General features: G+C 38.0%; 1 protein-coding gene across 3 annotated transcripts in view; it reads left to right on the forward strand.

Moving 5' to 3' along the window:
* MSH3 (mutS homolog 3) overlaps nt 1-17,318 on the forward strand; it is a 182,690-nt gene that overhangs the window by 152,708 nt on the left and 12,664 nt on the right. For all 3 annotated transcript variants that reach the window (XM_005904548.2, XM_070373062.1, XM_070373063.1), the window contains exons 21-22: nt 13,240-13,426; nt 17,163-17,292. In XM_005904548.2, the coding sequence (XP_005904610.2) occupies nt 13,240-13,426; nt 17,163-17,292 (317 nt within the window). The remainder of the gene's footprint in view (nt 1-13,239; nt 13,427-17,162; nt 17,293-17,318) is intronic.

The following is a 17,318-nucleotide window of genomic DNA, read 5'->3' on the forward strand; positions in this document are numbered from 1 at the left end:
GTCTCCTACAATACTGCTTAAATCGCAGATTATTGTGAGAAATAAAAATTAAGTGTATGAAGCACCTGGCGTGTAATAGGTGCTCAGTAAATTGAGTTTTGTTCCTGCCAGAGTCTGTGTCACTAGTATTTTGGGCTGTAGAGTCTGGCTTCGTCTGTATGTTAGTGTAGCACTCCCTTTCTAACAGCTTCAGGTCTGACACCTATAGAACAAAGGTTTGATAATATCAGCTTTACAGGCTTTGAGAATATTTTTTAAAGGATGTGAAACCACTATGAATTTTTGGTCTTAGTTGTTATCCTTGAAAGACATTAACCAAATATAACCCCCCTGGCACTTACTCTTTTGGAACTCTCAGGATGTAAGACAGATAAGAATCGTCAACCCTGAGGCTCCAGCCCCACAGAATGGAGCGGTGGTAGAGCCCTTCCTCTTGTTACTCAGGATGTAGCTGACACGGTGGGTGTTCACATGAGATGTGAGCTGCTTCTTTCACACTGATGGCATGAAGGCGTGCCTGGAGCTCAGGAACCAGGGGCCGCCTTAAGGAACCAGAGTAGTGACCAGTCACTGCATAAGACAACACCTGAGCTGTAAACCTTGCCAACACTAAATTTGTTTTTTCAGTATACAACAGCAAAGTTGCTTCAGTCGTGTCTGATTCTTTGTGATGCTATGGATTGTACCCACCCAGGCTCTCTGTTCATGGGATTCTGTAGGCAAGAATACTGGAGTGGACTGCCATGCCCTCCTCCTGGGGATCATCCCACCCAGAGATCAAACCCATGGCTCTTCTGTTTCCTGCATTGGCAGGCAGGTTCTTTACCACTAGCACCGCCTGGGAAGCCCAGTATAGTAGTGTTCATTCTGAGTTAACTCCTTTAAACACAGTAGTTTATTCAGCTACTTGAAGATACATTTTATAGTTACCTGGTCTTGGTCAACCCATCCAGAGGTAGTATTACATAAAAGAATATTTTTGTTAAAATACATGAAAAAGAGCTGGTTACAGAGCCTGGCGTTCGGTAGGATTCCACTTTTGTATGAGAAATTATATATGTAAATATATGCAGTGCAAACCATCTAGATAGAAGGCTCTATTCCAAAATCATTGTGAAGGATATGGCATTATGGTGACTTTTTTCCTTTGGTTTATGAATATATTTTAAATTCTGAAATAAACATGTAATTAAGTAAATACCTCCCCAACCCCCAGTTAAGGGTAGTATCAGTCAAAATGAGATGTTTCCTAGGAGTCTACTGAAATGTGTATTTGGTTGTTGTCTGGGAATACTTTTTTCCTAGGGTAAATTTCTCTTCCTAACTCAGTTGCATGGAATTTGGGGTTCGAAGCTTTAAAGCTTCCCAACAACACATCAGATCTTGTTTCCAAAGTTTCAACCGAACCTCTAAGTAGCCCTAGTTCTTCCTACTAGGAATTGATGGCTTTCTGTGAGATCAGTATACCTGGTGTTTTTGCTTTTCATAACAGAAACATTGCCATTTGCATTTTTAACATCTCCCTTTGTGTACATTGGATTCTTTGTAATGGAGCTTTTAAAATAATGTTGGTACTGAACCCTAATCTCAGGGGTTCTAATTTGGGGTGGGGTCTGGAAGTTGAATTTTTCATGTATCCAGATGGTTTTGAAGGTGGCCAAGATTGAGACACATTTCCCCAAGCCCTTGCTGGAGAGTTCTGTTGATTAATTATAAAGTAATAGAAACTTCTTACGAAAACTGTTTGCGATGTAATGGGGTATAAAGTGAAATGTTTACCTTCTTCTCAGGCCAGCATCTATTTATGGTTCTTTATACAACTTTCTCAGAGAAGGCAATGGCACCTCACTCCAGTACTCTTGCCTCGAAAATCCCATGGATGGAGGAGCCTGGTAGGCTGCAGTCCATGGGGTCTCTAAGAGTCAGACACAACTGAGCGACTTCACTTTCACTTTTCACTTTCATGCATTGGAGAAGGAAATGGCAACCCACTCCAGTGTTCTTGCCTGGAGAATCCCAGGGATGGGAGAGCCTGGTGGGCTGCCGTCCATGGGGTTGCACAGAGTCGGACACAACTGAAGTGACTTAGCAGCATACAACTTTCTGCAAATTTACAAGTATACATAAATCTTCTCTTTTTAAAATGTTAGTGTTAGTCATTCAGTTGTGTCCGATTATTTGCAACCCCATGGACTATAACCTGCCAGGCCCCTCTGTCCATGGAATTCTCCAGGCAAGAATACTGGAGTGGGTAGCCATCGCCTTTTCCAGGGGATCTTCCCAACCCAGGAATCGAACCCAGGTCTCCCGCATTGTAGGTGGATTCTTTACCATCTGAGCTACCAGGAAAACCCAATTATATTAATACTAAGTATTATTGTTTATGTAGCTTGCTTTTATTTCCTAATTTGTGGGGCTCAGAGGTTAAAGCATCCACCTCCAATGTGGGAGACTCGGGTTCGATCCCTGGGTCGGGAAGATCCCCTGGAGGAAGGGCATAGCAACCCACTCCAGTATTCTTGCCTGGAGAATCCCATGGACAGAGGAGCCTGGCGGGCTACAGTCCACGGGGTCGCAAAGAGTCGGACACGACTGAGCGACTTCACTTCACTTCACTTTGAGTTGCCTATCAGTTCATATGGATTAGAATCACACTGTTATTGGCTGCTGTATATTTGCCGTGCAGAGGTTCCCTGAACTCTTCAGCCTCTGAAAGCTCCATCTGGGATGCACTGCACTGCTCTAGTAGAAAGGACCCTGTTCCCTATCCATTCTTTGTCCTCACCTTCTGTTCCTGTTACCGTTGGAAAGGACCACATTCAGTTGTATCCCTAGGATTTTAAACTTTTACTAGGGTATGGTTTAACATTATGCCCTCACATTTTTCATTTGTTTATCATGAAATTATTCAGAAATACTGCAATCGCCTATGTAATTTGCACCCTCCTAAAGAAACAGAGCATCACCAATACAGCTGAGCCCATAGTCCTCCCAGGTTCCTTCCTCTCCAGTCCCTCCAGAGTAACTGTCCTTTTTGACTCTGGTTTTTACTCCACGAATTTCTCTGTATTTTTACAATATAGGTATGTTTTGAAACAATACACAGAATTATTTGGCATGTTTTTAAACGTCTATAAGTGGCTTTCCCCCGCTCAGTGTTTTATTTATGAACTTTATTGTTGTGGATTCATATAATTCTAGTTCACTCATTTTTCTCTAATTGTGGTAGTCCATTGTATGCATGTACCATAGTTTATCCATTTTTCTTTATTAATATCTAATATCCAAATTGGTTGCAAATCTCAAAAGTGCTGATACTTGTCTTACACACATGTAGTACACAAGTGAGTTTGCTGATTCTGGACTTCATCTGGGAGTGGGATGGTAGAGTATAAGGAAAGTGCACCTGTCTTGGTCTTCAAGGAGGCTGGACCAGTTTAGAATCCCATCAGCAGTGCGTAAAATTTTTCCTGATGCTTTAAAATGAATTAGAATAAGAATACCCATTTGATGATGTTTCTCTATATTCTCTAAAATTGCTCTTAAAGACATTTTCATTCCTGTTACTTAATGTGTTTTACATAAAGTACCATCTGATAAATCACTTTTTATTAATGCTAAGGAAATTTTTTTTCCTTCATGTGCATACACTGCCTGTTTACAAAGAGATTTGAAGCAATTTATTAACCTTCCCTAACAAACCACCAGGCCTCTTGTTTTCAGCGAATGGCTGCTTCCTCTTTAATTACTTTTTGTGTTGATTGCCAGGAAGGCAAGAGCTAAATTCAAGGCAGAAATGTGGAAACAAATTCGGGGTTTGTTTTTCCTCTTCTCTTTTTATATGGGACTATTTCTCCCATGAGTACTTCTATAGCATGATTCTGAGAACAGCTGTTTCAGAATCAGAGATTCTTATTAAAAATGATATTTTCTAATAAGGCCTGTCACAGACCTATTATATTGGAATCTTTGGCCTGAGACCCTAAATTTAGCATTTTAAAAGCTCATGCTATATTTGCTGTTCAAATTTGAAAATCTGCTGTATGGCTTGTAATATTACTTTCCTATTCATTGTAACTCTTCTGTTATAAATATATTATTATTCAAAATCACTTCAAATCTTTTTTTTGCTCAGTGGAAAAAATAATAAAATCTAACATATATGCATAACATGTGGCTCCAGGCTGTATCTTTAAATTGGTTATTTTTGCATTATTAATTGGATATTTACAACACTAGGACTAAATTCATGTTTTGCTTAAATATTTATTGAGTACCTACTATGTGCTGTTTTATAAGGAGACTAAATAAACAGATGAAAAGCTATAAACAAGAGGCTTTGGGATGAATGTTGTAACCTCATATGAATGTTGAATGTTGAACCTTTCTCTGAATAAGAAGCATTTTTTAAAAATAGAATTTTCTCAAACATATTCATTTGGCCATAATTGGTATATTTATATCAGTGTATTGTGATATATATACTCATCAGTGAAATATTTCTAGACATTTATTTCCAAAGATCATTAACATCTTTGAGTGCATCACTGAATTAAGATCTATTTTTTGTTATCCTGATAAATGCAAACTTAAACCTTATTCAGTGCTTTAGACTCAGTAGTTAAGTTTTAGAAAAGCGATGACTTATTGTCTAGTTTTAAAATAAAACAATTGGCTTCTCTCAGCATAATTTATGTCTATTTATGTCAGTTAAATGTTGGTAGAAAGGAGTATTTACATTAATTAGTAATTTTCATGCCACACTCCCCACGTAAACTCTTTCTTATGGCCCCCAGCTTCAGCAATGCTGTGTAACCAGAATGGCTCCAGTGTGTTTATTTTGAGAGAGAATTTGAAGGTAATAGGTCTTCAGATACTTAAATTAAATTATCTTAAATGTTTGCTTTTGGCTGTGTGGATGATAACTGGTCTGTTTGCCCAATTTAGTTTAATTCAGGACATATTGATTGAGTACCTACTGTGGAGTATTTATACTTTATTAAAAAAAATATATATCCTGGTTGAATAGAAAGAAAACATCTTGAGTCAGTATGTGTTTGTCTAGTTGGTAGTAAATACTAGCACTAAAAACCACATTATATTTTACTAAATGAGTGGACTGTTGAGAATTTTATTGGCATCAGAAATGTTACCTTATGAGTGTCTCTATATTTAGCTCCTATAGCTTTGTCTGCCAAACAGGAGATATCTCACTTCATCTTTTTGATGGGAAGTGGTTGTATGAATTTAATGCTTCAGAGTCACCTGAGGGTTTGATTTGGTTTAATTTTAAGTGTAGATTCCAGGCATGTCCCTGAAATGTAGATTCCCTGGAGATTCAAGTGTTACCAGTATGATGAAGGAGGTTTTGGGACTCTGTAATTAAGAACCCCTGCTTAGGTCTTCTCCTTCTTTAATTATGTACTTTTTTTTTTTTTTAACTGCGCTATATGAGCTCTTTGTATGTTTTGTAAATTAATCCCTTGTCAATCACATCATGTGCAAATATTTTCTTGTATTCTGTAGGCTGTCTTTTCATTTTGGTTACAGTTTCCTTTGTTGTGCAAAAGCTTTTAAGTTTTTAGGTCCCATTTGTTTATTTTTGCTTTTATTTTTGTTACTCTAAGAGATGTATCTAAAAAGATATTGCTGCAATTTATGTCAAAGAGTGTCTGCCTGTTTCCCTCTAGGAGTTTTGTAGTATTTGGTTCTGCCTTTAGGTCTTTAACCATTTTGAGTTTATTTTGTATAGGTATTGGACTTACCTGGTGGCTCAGACAGTAAAGCGAGACCTGGGTTCGATCCCTGGGTCGGGAAGATCCCCTGGAGAAGGAAATGGCAACCCACTCCAGTATTCTTGCCTAGAAAATCCCATAGACGGAGGAGCCTGGTAGGCTACAGTCCATGGGGTCCCAAAGAGTTGGACACGACTGATATGGTATTAGAAAGCATTCCAATTTCAATCTTTTCAATTCTTTTCAATATAATGGTCCAATTTCCCAGCACAACTTATTGAAGAGACTAGAGACTGTCTTTTCTCCATTGTGTATTCTTGCTTCCTTTTTCATAGATTAATTGACCATAGTAGGTGCATGGGTTTATTTCTGAGCTTCCTACTGTGTTCCACTGATTATGTATGTGTTTTTGGTGCCAGTACCATACTATTTTTATTACTATAGCTTTGTACTATAATTTAAAGCCAGGTAGCCTGATTCTTCCAGCTCTGTTTTTCTTTCTCAAGATTGCTTTGGCTATTTGGGATCTTTAGTATTTCTATGAAACTTTAAAAAAATTTTGTTCCAGTTCTGTGAAAAATGCAATTGGTAGTTTGATAGGGATTACATTGAATCTATAGACATTTCTCCAAAGAAAACATAGAGATGGCCAATAGGCACATGAAAAAGTTCTCAGTCTTGCTAATTATTAGAGAAATGCAGATCAAAACTACAATGAGGTATCACCTCACTCCAGGCAGAAGGGCCATCATCAAAAAGTCTACTAATAATAAATGCTGAAGAGGGTGTTGGAAATAAAGGAGCCCCCCTACACTGTTGGTGGGAATGTAAATTGGCACTGCCAGTATGGAGCACAATATGGAGTTCTTTAAAAAACTAAAAAATAGAGTTGCCATATGATCCAACAATCCCCCTCCTGAGTGTATATCTGGACAAAGGTATAATTTGCAAAGATACATGCACCCAGTGTTCATAGCAGCACTATTTACATAGCCAAGACATGGAAGCAACCTAAATGTCCATTGACAGATGACTGGATAAAGATGTATGTGCACAATGGAATATTACTCAGCCATAGAAAAGTATGACATATTGTCATTTGCAGCAACAGGAATGGACCTAGAGATTATCATGCTCAGTGAAGTAAGCCAGACAGAGAGAGAAGAATATCATATGATATTGTTTATCAGATCAGTCGCTCAGTCATGTCCGACTCTTTTCGAGCCCATGAATCGCAGCACTCCAGGCCTCCCTGTCCATCACCAACTCCCGGAGTTCACTGAGACTCACGTCCATCGAGTCAGTGATGCCATCCAGCCATCTCATCCTCTATCGTCCCCTTCTCCTCCTGCCCCCAATCCCTCCCAGCATCAGAGTCTTTTCCAATGAGTCAGCTCTTCGCATCAGGTGGCCAAAGTACTGGAGTTTCAGCTTTAGCATCATTCCTTCCAAAGAAATCCCAGGGCTGATCTCCTTCAGAATGGACTAGTTGGATCTCATGTGGAATCTAAAAAAAAAATACAGTTGAACCTGTTTACAAAACAGAAACAGACCTGCAGACATAAAAAGCAAACTTATGGTTACCAAAATGGAAGGGAAGAGGGGATAAATTTGGAGGTTGGGATTAACATTTACACACCACTGTATATAAAATAGATAACCAGCAAGGACCTACGGTATAATACTGCTGCTGCTGCTGCTAAGTCGCTTAAGTCGTGTCCGACTCTTGTTGACCCCATAGATGGCAGCCCACCAGGCTTCCCCGTCGCTGGGATTCTCCAGGCAAGAACACTGGAGTGGGTTGCTATTTCCTTCTTCAGTGCATGAAAAGTGAAAGTGAAGTCACTCAGTCGTGTCCGACTCTTAGTGAGCGCATGGACTGCAGGCTACCAGGCTCTTCCAGCCATGGGATTTTCCAGGCAAGAGTACTGGAGTGGGGTGCCATCACCTTCTCCGACTGTATAGTACAGAAATTCTAAAAAATATTCTGTGATAACCTGTAAGTGAAAAGAATCTGAAAAAGAATACACACAAACACACATGTATCTGAATCATTGTGCTGTACACCTGAAACTAACACAACATTGTAAATCAACTATTTATTGTTGTTTAGTCGCTCAGTTGTGTCTTTTGTGACCCCATGGACTGTAGTCCACCAGACTCCTCTGTCCGTGGGATTTTCCAGGCAAGAGTGCTGCAAAATACTGCCGTTTCCCCCTCCAGGGGATCTTCCCAACTCAGGGATTGAACCCCCATCTCCGTGTCACCTGCATTGCAGGTGGATTCTTTACCACTGAGCCATTGGGGAAGCCCTCTATACTTACATTTTTTTTTAACTAAAATGTTCTTTAAAAAAGAACCTCTGCAAGTGACTCAGAAACATATCTAGGTTTAGGAGCTATTATTCAGTCTCCATGCTGGACGTTTTACACAAGGGAAAACAGATTGTGATTTGCTCAAGCTCATACAGTTATAACAATGCCTCCTTTGATTGTGTCGGATTTCCCTCTTATTAACTAATACTTATTAATTAATAAGGTTAGTTTTTGCCCTCATGACTGATTAATCTTATCCTTCCTTTGATGGCTTTAATTGTTTGTGTTTTTTTTCACAGAAAATAGTTAAGAAATAGTTAATTATTTTCCTTTGAATTTCTTGGGACCATCCCCCTGAGTAGACTAGTAGATGTTTTGAGAAATGGTTTGCCCACCCGGCACACTGTGAGTTTCTTTTGCTAGGAGAGCACCTTGTCCTTGCGTGGCCTGCGTGTACTCTGTAGGTGGTTCTAGTGGTTGTGGTTTCATGTGAGCCCATAACAGTCTGGCATTCCTGGATTGCTGCCTTGATTCTCAGCATGTTTCCAGCGACCCAGAAAGATTGCTGTAGTGGTTTTTTGCTTGGTTATGTTCGCAGTTCACTGTCATAGTTGTTATAAATTGACTTTAAATACCATAGTGTGATCTGATTGCAGCTGTTAGTAGAAACAGGTAAACTAGAGAAATAAACCTTTTTCTTTTCTATTATAATAATCTCGTTGCTGCTAATAAGGTATTTTTGATATTGGTAGAAGAAAGCTGGTTATTTTTCTTGGTAATTACAATCATTTTGCCTTGTCTTAAAGTAATGATACAGTAGAATATAAAGTGTTTTAAATGTATCAGTAGAGTACAAAGTATTTTAATGTATTGTGATTTTTTAAATTAACATGTGTTTTTCTGATGACACTGTAAAGCTTGTTCATTGCAAATTTAAAGCTATAGAAAAGCTCAAAAAGGAAAAAAATTTAGATCACCTGTAATTCCATGACCTGAAAACCATTGTTCTTTAGGTATATGACCTTCCAGACTTTTAAAAAGTGCACATGTATAGTGGTAAGTTATTTGTGATTTCATTCCATTGCTGGGTTAATGTTTATGTTTACTTAAATGTGATACAAATCTACTACTTCACATTTCTGTATGCCTTTTAAATGCCATGGTGTATAAACAGTTTTCAATATTTGGTAACCATTTTCAGCTTTTTCTCTTCTTAGACTTCAACTTTTTTTCCCTTAGACCACCCTTCTTAAAAATTAGAGTATTTTGCTATTCAGGAGATTATTTTCCTTTTGTAAAATTTATATAATATGCAAAAACAAACAAACAAACAAACAAACCCAAGCGAAGATACCAATACTGCACAAAATTCTGCAAAGTTTTTAGCAAAGTGAAGTGAGTAGAACATCTTCAGTTTCAAAAAGAAGGCAAAATGAGCTAATATAAAAGGCCTTCTGTACAAAACAGAGTGCAAATAGAGTGTGCTTTCACTTATCTGAGAAACTAGAAGAGGTAAATTTGTAGAGACAAGCGCTGAGGGAAGGGGAGATTGGGAAGTTAGTTTTTAAAGAGTTATTTTGAGATCATGAAAAAGTTCTGCTGATGGATAGTAGTGATGACTGTACAGCGTTGTGAATGTGCTTAATACACTGAATTATGCACCTAAAAATGTTAAAATGGTAAAGTTTAGTTGTGTGTGTGTGTGTGTGCATGCTGTTGTTGTTATTTAGTTGCTGAGTCATGTCCAGCTCTTTTGTGACCTCGTGGACTGTAGCCCATCAGGTGCCTCTGTCCATGGGATTTCTTGGGCAAGGAGTGGGTTGTCGTTTCCTTCTCCAGAGAATTTTCCCAGCCTAGGGATCAAACCTGAGTCTGCTGCATTGGCAGGCGAATTCTTTACACTGAGCTACCTGGGATGCCATGTATGTATGTATGTGTGTGTGTATATATATATATAAAATAATATATACTTTTATTATGTCAAAAAATACCGATGCATACAAATAATCTTTGCCTCTATTTAGCAATTTTGATATTTAAGCTCCAGTTACTTTCTTTCAATATAAAGAATCTTTTTCCCCCCTGTTAATTGCAGTATTTCTCTCATGCTAGCATTTTCCTTTCACAAGGCCCAGAGATTGTGTTTTGAATGGACAGAGGCCCACCCATTTGCTATAATTTAGAAACATCTAGAATGTTATTTCAAAATATTAAGACTTCATAAAAACAAACCCTTGTTCAAATTTTCATGAAAGTGTTCTTGACTTTAGAAACTGATTCAAAAAAGTAGTAATTTCTTTTCTCCATTAATGCTTTATTAAGCTTTGTTGACCTATATAAGGGTTATAGACGAGGAGTGGGTAGGGGATTAGAAAGATTAGTGAGCCTCCACTCCTAAAAATATCAGAGTGATTTGTTTTTTCTTAATCACATATCTGTAACCTGTCTACTCAGAGCAAACTCTGAGATGAAACCTAAAGAGTGCGTTTCCCATTTTTCACTGCATATGAATACAAATACAGGCAGAATGATAACAATGACATATGTTCTGAAATTCCTTAAATCTCTAATATATTTTAACATTTGAAAAAATTCAGGATCATTGTCTTGTAGTATGTCTTGTAAATGCTTGTTGGAGTGATAGAAAATTAGAGACTTTTTGTTAAGGATGCTAAACCTTGCCTTGTTTTTAAGTTATTTTAGGCAGTTTACTGGGATATATACAACAGAGCAGGATAATAAGAAAGTAAAATGGTATTCAAAGGTCAAGGAGAAATTAGCATAGAAACATTAGATGAAGTCACAGTTGCTGTTTGCTATTATTTTAAGATGTTATTCAATTGTTTCCTAGTAACCAGGACTAAAAGGAAAATGTGTTTAGTGATAAAATTCTTTGTCTATCAGAATCTTACAAAGTTATTATATTGCTGAAGTTTATGGGAAAAATTAATTTCTTAAGAATCTCTTAAATTTCTTAGGAGAAGTTAACAGAAAATATTTTTATCAATGAACAAGTTGCCACAGTGACAAACACATACTTCCCCAGTGACCCCAGTGACTGTTTAATTGCCAGCATTTCTTCATTGTCTGCTGAGCAGCATTGCTACTTTATCATCAGGTGCTATGGAAAAATGGAATTGTGAAAGAAAATGCGTTGGCTGCTAATAATGCAGTGGCCTTCAGACTGTTCTACAGGGTGTTAATATTCCACAGAGCCCCCTCTAGGTGGGAAGGTGAGCCTCATAGTGCTGGGCTCTTGGCCACATCAGTGTTCCTTTTGTCTCGTCTGCAGAGTGAGTTTCTTTATAAGATTTCATGTGAACAAAGGATTTAACAGGTAAAAAGATATTTGAAAACCACTGGTCTTATAGAGTCGAGATCATTGTTTAATAAAAATACATCCAAGATCCACCCAAACCTGGCCCAACCTTCTTAAGGACAGAAACCCTGTAATACTGTGAGACATGCTGATACCATGGGATTTGGTTTCACGCGTTTTGATGCCATGCGGGCTTCCCAGGTGGCGCTAGTGGTAAAGAATCCACCTGCCAATGCAGGATGCAAGAGACGCAGGTTCGATCCCTGGGTCAGGAAGATCCTTTGGAATAGGAAGTGGCAAGCTGCTCTAGTATTTTTGCCTGGAAAGTTCCATGGACAGAGAGGCCTGGAAGGCTACAGTTCATGGGGTTGCAAAGAGTTGGACATGACTGAGCACGCACACACAGATGAATATATAAAGCCACCCACCTATCAGCCAAAGATATGTTCGTGTCATCAGTTCACAATCAGGAATAAAATAAAATATCGTTAAGTGAGGATCAAACATTAATATTCTGAAGAATTCAGTGTGGTTGCAGAGACAGGGAAGTTTAATCTTCTTGCTTTGTGGTAGGGAATGTATTGGTAAAGTGAACTTTGAAATTGAGGTAAATAACAGAATTTGAACTTTGATAAAGTAATGAGAATGCTCCTAAGTTAGCAACATTTCAGAAATTATGTTTTGTGGTTACCGATTTGAAAATAGATAAAATCAGCAGCACTTTGAGTAAACCCCTATCACCTCCATCAGAGATGTAATTAATTATAGTTTCTAAATGCCACTAGATCAGTTCTAAGGCTCCACCAGTCTTGCATGGGGGCGAATTACACTCTGTCTCCTGCCCACTGCAGGGTTCCAGTCACAGATTGATGAAGGCTCGGTTTCACCATGAGTTCCTCCAGAAATAAGAGATATATTATCCTCTCGTGGGTCACATGTGAACTGTTGTATAAAAGCTAAATTGCTGAAGGTATTTTGCTGAGAAAATATTAATAGTTACAGCATTTACAAAGCTGGCTAGTGGGTCAGAGTCAATTCTAGGTTTTGCTGCTGACTGAGTTGCCTGGAGTGCATATACCTAATTTCATCCCCGCACCCCAGTTTCTTTTGTGCATTTTCCGAAATGTGTTCTATAGACCATTATTGTCAGATCATTATTGTAGACCTTGAAACTCCAAGGGAAGTTTCAAGGGCCTGTGGTTAAATGAGTTTGAAATGCTGTGTGCTAGATATGCTGTAAGAAATGCATAATGTGTAGTAGAATATTAAAGGCTCTGAGAAGTCTTATAGGAAAGAACTCTTAAATCTTTTGAACCTGTTTCTTGACATCTCTAAAGCACTTCTATTCCATGAAGTCCACTTTAGAAACCTGTATTAGGTGTCTTAGGCTGTTAAACTTTTATACTTTTAGTTTGAATAAAAAATAGTTTTATCTTATTCAATGTGGTCCTTTAATTTGTAATATCAGTGTGGAATCTTAAGGAAACACTGGAAAAAGCCTTTGACTGTACAGTATACTATTACTCATGGATTTTAAACACAGCAACACAGACAAGTATTATTTTGCCCTGTAAATACCAAAACTTCTGTTTGAAATGACTAGTCAGAAAATGGCCTAGTCAGAGGTTCCCCTGCTTTTCAAGAGCTCGGTCCAATACATTGGATTCTCTCCAGAATGTTTCTATGAAGTGCCGTTTGATGTTAGACACAGTTTACATACAACATTTTTTTGGTTTGCTTAATGTAATTTCAGCTGTTATTGGCTCAAAGTACATAGACTCATGGAACTCTTTTATAATGATTGTTCAGAAAATAATGTCTGGCATCCTAATAATGAGGGAAAATCAAGATGTTGTCGTTTTGTTTATAGGATGGGGGCTGCAGATAACATATATAAAGGACAGAGTACATTTATGGAAGAACTGACTGACACGGCAGAAATAATAAGAAAAGCAACACCACAGTCTTTGGTTATCTTGGATGAATTGGGAAGGGGGACGAGCACCCATGATGGAATCGCCATTGCTTATGCTACACTTGAGCATTTCATTAGAGATGTAAGTATCTTGCGTACCTTTTTTGTATCCTGACCTCAGTTTCTAAATATTCAACACTATCTTTGTTATAGTTGATCCTATTCTTGCAATTGATCATTCAGATGCTATACGTGGAACTCAAGTAGATTGGCCCTAAATAATGTTTGAGTTCTTTAATGTGTCTTCCTTTATTTAGCTGAAGTGGAATAAACCTGGTCAGTAGGAGAAAGGCCTTCTTGGCAATATTTCCACCTAGAAACTGTATCTTACTATCCTTGACAAACTAAATTAAGATCAGAGACCATCTACCTTCAACCCAATTCTTGAGAAAGGAACCAAATAAAAGATAGTACCATTTTTGCCTTGTGAAATACTTTTTCTCAGCAGTATCCTAAAAGATCTCCATATAAGGCCTTTGAGCTGATCTTCTTGAGTCTCTGTTTTAGTAACCCCCCTCCTTCAGTGTGTGTCCTTTTTTTTTTCAGAGTTTGTTCCTAAGCATCTCAATGTACAATTTTACTTGTGTAAAACTTTCTATCCCTGTCACTTTCATCAAACTCTCCCCATTACATAGTTAATGATGATATATTTTGTTAAGACAAATATTTTCTTTAAAAAAAGAAATTCTGTATTTGCAAAAAGGTATAGCTCAGGAACTTTTCTTTAATCATTATAGGAACTATATATCATGGATTCAATAAAGTCCTATATCTACCTCCAAAACACATTTTTTTAACATTCAGTTAAGAATACTACTTAGCTGTAAAAAATGAAATTTTGCCATGTTAAGCATCGTAGATAGGTGTTATGCTAAGGGAAATAGGTCAGAGAAGGACAAATACCGTAGGATATCACTTTTTATGTAGAGTCAAAAAATACAGCACACTAGTGAATATAACAAAAGAGAAGCAGACTCGCAGATATAGAGAACAAACTGTTGGTTACCAGTGGGAGAGGGAACGGGGAGAGGCATTATAAGGTTAGGAGGAAAAAGGGATGTTACGGGATTATAAATCATGTGTGTGAAACTTTTGAAAATTGTAATGTGCTATAGAATTTAAAGAATTTTTCACTTAATAAAAAATTATTTAAGATACTCCTTTTTTTTGAGCCTTCAGGAGCAAATTATGACAGAGCTGAACTTGTCAACTTTGAATTTAATTGTATCTACTCTGTAGAAGTCTATCAGTTACTATGGCCACATAACACATTACCCCTAAACTTAGTGGCTTAAAACAACAATAATCATTCATGATCTCTTGGAGTGTCTGGAGGTGAGGAAACTGGGAGCAGCTTGGCTGGGTGGTTTTGGCTCAGGGCCTCTGCTGAGGTTGCAGTCTGGTTGTCGGCCAGGGCTGGAGGATCCTCTTACAGTGTGGCTCAGTCACATGGCTGGCAAGCTGGTGAGGCGATTGGCCAGGGCCCTCAGTTCCTTACCTCGTGGGCCTCTCCATGGGCTGCTTGAGCATCCTTACAGAGGGGCGTCTGGCTTCCCCCAGAGGGAGGCATTCCAAGAGGCCAAGGTTAGAAGCAACAGAGCATTTGATTTTGCCATCATGTTGTTGAGTACACAGGGCCAGCGCTCTTCAGTGTGGGAAGAGGGTCCTCCAGAGCATGAACAACGAGGAGTGAAGATCGCTAGGGCCACATTAGAGTCTGTCTGCCAGAAGCAGTTTGTCAAAATTCCAGAGAGTTATTTAAGAATCTTCAGGAACAAATTATGACAGAAGTGAATTTGTCACTTCTGTTTTCATTGCTTCTATAGCAGTTTTTGGATATTATAAATGTTGGTGAAGAAAGTCTTAGGTAAAATTTATCTTGGAGGAAAGTCATTGAAGAGGATTCTTCAGGAACAAGAGTTCTAACCTTTTTATGGTTGAAAATCTTTATTTTTCATGATGTCTATTGATCACTAGAATGGGGAAGAGAGGAGGAATTGGGAAGGCTCTGTGTTGCTGCATTAAGCTGAGTGTGGCCTTGATGAGGACAGTGGTGTAACCCAAACCCTTAGATCTTCCAGCTAGAAATGCCTTTCAGCTAAGGGAAGGGGCTCCAGGGAGCCAGCTGGTCCTAAGATGCTTCAGGGCAGATTTTAAGAGCAACTTGTCAAAGAAACCCTGCCTTAATAAGTTTATTTGTACTTGTTTTTAGACAGAAGACATATGTTCTGACTTTTAATAAGGCGGATGGCAGATGAATCAAAACGAGTTCTTTAATTCGATTACTCTTTTCTGCTAATTTTTAGACCAAGATTTGATGTTAACTTCCCCTAAGACAAGGATTTCTAGAATACATAGAATGTGTGCTTTGAAACAATGCTAATTAAGTAACTCACAAGTCCGTACTGATAGTGACAACACAAAAGTAAATTTTAAAATGGTGGGGGTAGGGTGGGAAGAAGGGGAAGCTCTACATTACAAAATGCCAGCTAATAAATAGAGAATGCTGTTTTTTAAATTGACGTTTATCAACTCTGACGATAATGACCGATTCTGGCAGTGATGATCAATAGATAGTAAGATTGTTGGAGAAAATGATAGTCACACAGTTTCAAAGTGTAACCCCACAAGTTATTTATTAATTAATTAAGAAGAAGAAAGGTGTCAGTACAGTGAAGAATGGGCACGCACTTAAACCAGATAATCAGATTTAGCATCCCCAATAATAGATCAGATTGACACCGTGTGCCTTTTGATGTGATATATTGGAAAGATTATGTCACCTACATGTATATGTAATATTCCTGGCATTAAATTTTGATCTGAATTTAATCAGGAGAAAACAATCAGGTGAATCCAAACTGAGAGAGATTATGCAAAACAACTATCTTGGATACTTCAAAAATTTTAAAGACATAAAAATCAAAAAAAAGAGAAGTCTGGAGAAGTCTTCTAAATTAATGGGTACTAAATAGACATGACCAGATGTACTACATGAGTCTTGATTTTTTTTTTAAATATAAAGAGGTTTCTAGGGACTTCCCTGGTGATCCAGTGGCTGAGACTTCCAATACAGGGGGCCTGGGTTCAATCCATGGTTCGGGAACTAGATTCCACATGCCGCAACTAAGACCCCGCATAGCCAAATAAATAAATATATTTAAAAAAAAATTTCTAAAGAACATTATTGGGACAGTAAGAGAAATTCATAGACTACATAGTTAATAAACAGTGTCAGTGAAAGTGTTAGTCGCTTTAGTTGTGTCTGATTGTTTGCCACCCCGTGGACTGTAGCCCACCAGGCTCCTCTGTCCATGGAATTCTTCAGGCAAGAACATTGGAGTGGGTTGCCATTTCCTTCTCCAGGGGATCTTTCCAACACAGGGATTGAACCTGGGTCTCCTACATTACAGGCAGATTCTTTACCCTTTGAGCCACCCGGGAAGCCCAAATAGTGATGTATCAATGTTAAATTTCTTGAGCATAATAACTTTATTTTGGTTATGGAGGAGAATGTTTTTATTCTCAGAAGATAGAATCTTAAGTATTTAAGGATAAAGTTTCATGATGTCTGCAGTTCTTAAGTGGTTCAGGAAAAAAACTATGTATGTTCATGTGAGTGTGTGTAGAGGAGGGAGGAAGGAAGAAAGGGGAAATACAGCAAAATATTAACAAATGGCTGTCTAGATAAAGAATATATGAATGTTCATTGTACTTTTCTTGCAGCTTTTATGAAGGTTTGAAATTTTTCAAAATAAAGTTGGAGAAAATTTTAAATTTAAAAATAAAATAACTTTCATTATGTCTCACTGCTTTAGGTGAAATCCTTAACCCTGTTTGTTACCCATTATCCACCAGTTTGTGAACTGGAAAAAAGTTACTCACAGCAGGTGGGGAATTATCACATGGGATTTTTGGTTAACGAGGATGAAAGCAAACAGGATGCAGGTATGAATTGTTCTTGCCGTAAGTAC

The sequence above is a fragment of the Bos mutus genome, chromosome 7 (assembly GCF_027580195.1).
Source record: "Bos mutus isolate GX-2022 chromosome 7, NWIPB_WYAK_1.1, whole genome shotgun sequence".
Taxonomy (NCBI): Eukaryota; Metazoa; Chordata; class Mammalia; order Artiodactyla; family Bovidae; genus Bos; species Bos mutus.